The sequence below is a fragment of the Peromyscus eremicus genome, chromosome 12 (genome assembly GCF_949786415.1).
Source record: "Peromyscus eremicus chromosome 12, PerEre_H2_v1, whole genome shotgun sequence".
NCBI classification, from domain to species: Eukaryota; Metazoa; Chordata; class Mammalia; order Rodentia; family Cricetidae; genus Peromyscus; species Peromyscus eremicus.
The window spans coordinates 79,528,519-79,534,739 of record NC_081428.1 but is presented as its reverse complement, the minus strand read 5'-3'; the positions used below and the strand labels follow the sequence as shown (position 1 = coordinate 79,534,739).

Sequence of the window (6,221 nt, the reverse complement as noted above, 5' to 3'; positions counted from 1 at the left end):
TCTCCTGCCCCCTCATCCAGATCCCAGGTTCTCATGTCCCGTAGGACATGAGACAGCTCCCCCTATGTAAACCCTCTCTGGAGCGTGTGTGGGTGGAAGAGCTGGGCTCCATTCATGGACCATGGTCCAGGCAGGGGCTCCAGTTCCAGTAGGTAGGAAAAGAACTCGTCATTTCCGGGGCCTTCACCAGGGCTTGGTGGCTCTGGGCTTTCTGATTGGGTGGAAGTGGCCTGGGCAGGCTTGTGACCCCACGGCAGAGGAGGGGCTGTGCCCCAAGAGTGTCTTCCTACCTACCTGCTCCCCAGAGTGCAGCCTGCTGTGCACCTTGGTCCTGGAGCCCTTCTCCAGCCGGTGAGTGACAAGCACATTTGGGGTTACGTGAGGGTATGGTTTGAAGAACAGAACCGGGCTCTTGGCTGGGGGAGGGGCAGGCACACTGGAACCTACAGGCACTGACCTTTGTCAAGAAGAGTGGAGCCTTCCCAGAATGGGAGGAGCAGGACAGAGCAGGGGAAGGGGGTTGGGTGCTAGTTTATGAGGGACTATTCACAGACTTGGTAGAACTCAGAACAGTCCTGGCTGCCTCAGGGCCATGAGAAAATAAGAAAAGAAGTGGATGTGGGGCTAGAGAACTTTGCACTAAGGGACATAATCCTAATCCCCATTCTCATATGGTCATTCTTGTTAGCTTAAGGTTCTGAATCCTGGGACTGGGAAAGCTGGGTCAGGTGAGCCAAGGCACAAGAAGAGGGTAATGGGAGGAGGGCTTGTGGATGTTGACAGATCTACAGGAGATCCCAATATTGAATCAGGTGCAGGCCTCTTTGCTCAACTTGTGAAAAGAGGAGGATCTTAATGCCTCTTTGCTCAACTTGTGAAAAGCGGGGGTCCTATGAAGACACTGGAAGGGATCTGGGGGGGGGGGGCAGGTGCGGCTGAGACAGATGCATTGGCAAGTGTCTAAGGTGAGATAAGCCATGTGAGGTAGGCTGCATTCTGCTCTCAGTGCCTCATCCTGGGCCACTTGCCTCAGGAAGGAAGTCCTAGTACGGTTAGCCCTTTGATTTGAATAAGGGGGCATTTCCGAACTTGGCAGTCCGAAGAAGAAGAGTCCCAGGTTTTATTTGTGGGGCAAATAGGGAAAGAATGAGAAGCCAGTGTCTCTTTTAATTCCTGCTTTTGGCGGTCCATTATATCTTTACCCAATCTCCTGCCTCAGACCCACTTCCAACACTATAGCTGTCTTCAACACATCTGCCACTTCCTCTCTTAGCAGAGAAGCCATTTCTACTCTTCCCCAGGTTTGCACAACACGTCCCTTCTCTATTCCCACCCCACATTCTCACCCACTGACAACCAAGGCTGCTCAGAATTTGAGTCCAATGAAGATATGTGTGTATATGTCATGTCTTGCTGCTCTCAGCAGGACAACAATTGGTAGACAGAGCACGGAGACCCTATCAGAGTCACTGAAGAGCCCTGACAAAGAGACACTATATGCTTCAATCACAAGGAGACATGGGAGCAGCTGGAGCGCTAACAGCTCTGGCCCTGGCCAGCCAGCAGCTCGAGGCCTTGGAGCACGTGTCTCCCCATGCCAAGCAGTCTTTTCTTTGAAACCTGATGGAAGATTCATTATTTCTGTCATTTTCAGGATAGATTCCTTAGCCCACCTGTGCCCCACACCACTCTGTGCAGAAGTGCAAGAGTTCAAGCCGCCTCCATGGCCCCAGGAAAGATTCAGGGGAGAGGCCCCATACAGGGAGCCCCTCCAGCCAGACACCCTGGCCAGAATGGAGCTGACTGGTAAGAAAACCCTCGGGCAGCTAGCAACAAGTTCAAGAACGGCTTGTTGGGGCAGGAGGTGGGAACGATGCTGTATGAGCAGAGGGCTGGGAAACCACGTCTCCCAAGAAAGGGTGTTTGCCTGGACAGCAGCAGACACCTGTACTTCAATTCTGGCTCCCAAATGGGAATCCGAGTCACCACCTAAGAATGATTTTCTCTTTGTCGACCCTTCGACTTCACGTCTAAGATCTGCTCCTGGTGGCCATGCTTCTCCTTACTGCAAGACTAACTCTGTCCAGCCCAGCTCCTCCTGCCTGTGACCCAAGACTCCTCAATAAACTGCTTCGTGACTCCCATCTCCTTCACAGCCGGCTGGTGAGCATCCCAGGCACTGTGCCTCCTATCCCCTTAACTGATAAGGTACCCCACTCTTTCACTTTCTCTCACTCCAGCGTTGCCGCGTTTGGTCCACCATGTCTGGGTCCCTCCCTGGCTAGGGCTGTGATCTGCACTGGAGTCTCGTAGAAGCTCTAGTCTGGGCATGGTACTAAGGGAGGCCACCTCCGTCGTGGGCCACCATCCTGCTCTCAATTTCAGCTTTTCCCCTCCTCCCCATCTTTCTCACCAGAGTCAGTGCCCTGACATCAACCCTTTGTCTACGCCTGTCCTGCTACCTGCTGTGGACTTCAGCCTGGGAGAATGGAAGGGCCAGACGGTAAGAGGCAGCAGCCATGGACTGCCTACCTCACTCATGCAAGGTGTAGGATGAGGCTTCAGTCTACTGCTTGCCTTCAGTCTAAGGTCAGCCTAGGATGTACTGAGTCCAGGCTAGGCTTGGCTAGAGTGAGACCCCCTTCTCAAAAAGAGAAAAGGGGAGGGGGGAATCTCTTACTTTTCTTTCCCTAAATCCTGTCGTCATCAGATCCCTACTGTTCCTCATAGTCTTTGAAACCCCCCCCCCCCCCCGCGCCTTTTTTAATGTGTACAGGTGTTTTGCCTGCATGCTAGGAATTGAACCTGGGTCATCTGGAAAAGCAGCAAGTGCTCTTAACTACTGAGCCATCTCTCTAGCCTCCTAAAATTCTTGAGTTCCCTAAAAATCTTACCTTCAACTTGGCTACCTTAACCCAATTTACATGCATCTATGATGAGATCTTGGGGAAATGGTGACAAATTTCTGACCAATATATCAAATAGGCTGGGCATGGTGATTCATGCCTTTAATCTCAGCACTCAGGAGGCAATGACAAACAGATTTCTGTGAGTTCAAGGACAGCCAGGGATGAGATTCTATCTCAAAATGTGTGTGTGTGTGTGTGTGTGTGTGCTAAATAGATGTGAAACTGAATGCCTTAAGAAGCTGGTTAGAAGCCAGGCAGTGGTGGCGCACGCCTGTAAACCCAGCACTCGGGAGGCAGAGGCAGGTGGATCTCTGTGAGTTTTGAGGCCAGCCTGGTCTACAGAGCTAGTCCAGGACAGGCTCCAAAGCTACAGAGAAACCCTGTCTCGAAAAACCAAAACAAACAAAAAAAAAAAAAAAAAAAAAAAAAAGCTGGTTAGAACCTCTTATGACTATACCTTTGACCTATTCTTTTTCTTCTTCAATCTTTTTTTAATGCATTTATGTATAAATGGGGGTGGGGACATGCCATGGTGTACATATGGAGATCAGAGGAGAATTTGCAAGAGTCATTCTTTCCTTCTACCATGTTAAGTCCCAGAGACTGAAGTCAGGTCATCAAGCTTGACCATAAGCACCTTTATCCTCTGAGCCATCTCAGTGACTCCTCAACCTTAGCAGGCATGAAGGCAGTCGGATCTACCGCCCACAGGGGACACAAAGCAGAAAGAACCACTAAAATAAAGGCAAGATCAGGATTCAAACCCCTGCTGGGCTCGGTGACACAAACTAGGGATCCCAGCAGCTCACAGGGTGGCATGGAGAGATGAGCTGCAGGCTAGCCCAGGCTCTACAGTGAGATCTTGTCTCAAGAAATAAAAGCAAAATCAAGCCAGGTGGCACATGCCCGTACACCCTAGAACACCCTTCCTTTTCAAGTCTCCTGGGGTCCTAGGTCTGGAGAAGGATGAGTACTACGAAGAATGAGTACTACAGATCACAGCTCTAGCTCTGTGTTCAGAACAGGGTCTCACTTCGTATTCTGGGCTGGCCCTGAACTTGCCACCCTCCTGTGTCAGCCACCCAGGTGCTGGGATTACAGGCATGTGCCACATACTCAGCTCTGCCATTTGTTAAGTCCCTTCCCATCATCTTGGTGGTTATTGTGACAGTCTTGTCACTATATTTAGCTTAGAAGTGCTGTAGTACAACAATTTTGTAGCAGAAAGAATAGACTTGCAGCCCTGCAGCCTAGAGCTAAAAGCTGTACTAAGATGGGGTGGCTTTCTGACCAGAAGTCTAGCAAGACCAGGCTAGGTTGATGGACACTGGAGTTACTAAAGCAGAGGCCAGTGACCAGTTGTGAGGAGACTGCAAAGGAATTCCTGTGATGGGTGGGAGCCTCATCCTGTCCAATTCTCAGCTCCTATGATTCATTCCGCTGGCTACTCCTATGGGCTCCCCACCCATTATTAGCACGTTTTTTGAAGCAGTCCACTTCTCTCCAATTTCCCAGGAACAGACAAAGGCACAGGACATTCTAGGGGCAGTGACCCTTCTACTGGAGGGAGTGATGGCAGCTCGGGGACAGTTGGAACCCTCCTGCCTCTCATCCCTACTGGGACAGCTTTCTGGGCAGGTTCGCCTCCTCTTGGGAGCCCTGCAAGGCCTCCTGGGAACCCAGGTAAGTCCGCAGTCTAGAGATCTCTAGAAACTACCCTTACTCAGTCCCTCTAAAGACCTGGGGGGACAAGGGATTCTGGGTACCTTCAGTGTGGAAAGGCTGACCCATAAGGAGTGCTGCCTCCCAGCCGGGACACCTGGCTGCTGGCAGTGAACTTTTTCTCCTTAGTCAAGGGAGGCTGGTATGTGGGCCTGCTCTCTGGGCTCAGGCCCATCCTCTGCCCTCAGCTTCCCCCACAGGGCAGGACCACAGCTCACAGGGATCCCAACGCCATCTTCTTGAACTTGCAACAACTGCTTCGAGGAAAGGTGCGCTTCCTGCTGCTGGCAGAAGGCCCCACCCTCTGTGTCAGACGGGCTCCTCCAACTACAGCTGTCCCACGCGGCACCGCCCAACTCCTCACCCTAAACCAGCTCCCAAACAGGACTTCTGCATTGTTGGAGGCGAACTTCAGTGTCTTAGCCGGAACTCCTGGCCCTGGGCTTCTGGGCAGGCTTCAAGGACTCAGAACCAAGATTGTCCCTGGCCAGCTGAATCAAACCTCCAGGTTCCCACACCAAATCCCTGGATACCTGAACAGGACACACGGACCTGTGAATGGAACTCATGCTGCGGCCTCGCTTCAGACCGTGGAAGCCCCGGACATTCTGCCAGGAGCTTTGAACAAAGGCTCCCTGCCACTCAGCCTCCAAAGTGGATATCCTCCTCCTCCTCCTCTCCATGTTGATGGACACACACTCTTCTCTCCTTCACCTACCTTGCCCACCCACAGGTCTCCACCTCTGTTCCACGCCCCCTTTCCCGATCCCTCCACCCCTGTGCCTAACTCTGCCAGTCCTCATCCAATCCCAGTGCACCCTCATTCCCAGAATTTGTCTCAGGAAGCATGAGGGACATGGGCACCGCCAGCATCTGCAACTTCTCTCAGGCACAAGCCTCCTTCCCCAGGAGAGGCTTCGAGAGGGCACTGCATCTGCACTACACGTCCCGCTTTCCCCGGGAAAGGGGTACACAGGACAGGCTGTCATAAAACTTTAGGAGCTATTTTTTTTTTAACCTGTCAGCAATATTCATCAGAGCAGCTAGTTATCTTTGGTCTATTTTCTGTATAAATTTGAAAATCACTAATTCTCTATATGTGTTTTCTACAAAGGGCTAGACTGGCCTAGCCTTTGAACCCAGGCAGAGATTATCATTGTATCAGAAAACAAGAAGGTTGTTTCCTTTGCTTCAAGTTTAAGCCCCCAATGCCCTCATTCCCCTCACTGTGAGGCTAAGTGAGACTGGTCAAGAGATGCTGGTCTTGATAAAGGAACAGCAAGTTACCTCTCAGAAAGGCTGCCCCTGTTTAGAGACAAAAGTGAGCCTGGAGGAGAATAAATGAGAGCATCCAGAAGCCAACTAAAGTCAGGAAGCGATGTTCTTCACTGGGACAACAGATCTCCTGGACCCTACCTCCCAAGAAAGCTAACAGGAAGCCCGGGGAACTCCACACCCCAGGTAAGGCTGTGCAGGCGGTTCAGTAGACTAGACCTGGATGTGGCAGCTGAGCAAACAGCTAAGTGCAGCAGCAGCTCAGCAGGAGCTTGGCCAGGCCTGGGCTCCTGCTTCCCTCCTGTGGAGGTCAGG

General features: G+C 51.7%; 1 protein-coding gene across 2 annotated transcripts; it reads left to right on the top strand.

Moving 5' to 3' along the window:
- The first annotated feature begins 1,689 nt into the window (after window positions 1-1,689).
- Window positions 1,690-5,483, top strand: Thpo (thrombopoietin). Of its 2 annotated transcripts, none has more exons than XM_059277553.1 (5): window positions 1,690-1,806; window positions 2,036-2,163; window positions 2,417-2,503; window positions 4,425-4,592; window positions 4,832-5,483. In XM_059277553.1, exons 1-5 carry the CDS (start codon window positions 1,794-1,796, stop codon window positions 5,480-5,482), a joined length of 1,047 nt encoding a protein of 348 aa, XP_059133536.1. In that variant the 5' UTR covers window positions 1,690-1,793; the 3' UTR covers window position 5,483. The 2 variants fall into 2 exon arrangements, with proteins under 2 accessions (XP_059133536.1, XP_059133538.1); XM_059277555.1 differs by having other exon boundaries at window positions 5,017-5,419.
- The last annotated feature ends 738 nt before the right edge of the window (window positions 5,484-6,221 follow it).

Coding starts and splice junctions, on each gene's coding strand:
- Thpo (XM_059277553.1), top strand. Junction 2,164..2,416: donor ATCTCCTTCACAGCCGGCTG/GTGAGCATCCCA, acceptor CTTTCTCACCAG/AGTCAGTGCCCTGACATCAA. Junction 4,593..4,831: donor AAGGCCTCCTGGGAACCCAG/GTAAGTCCGCAG, acceptor CTTCCCCCACAG/GGCAGGACCACAGCTCACAG.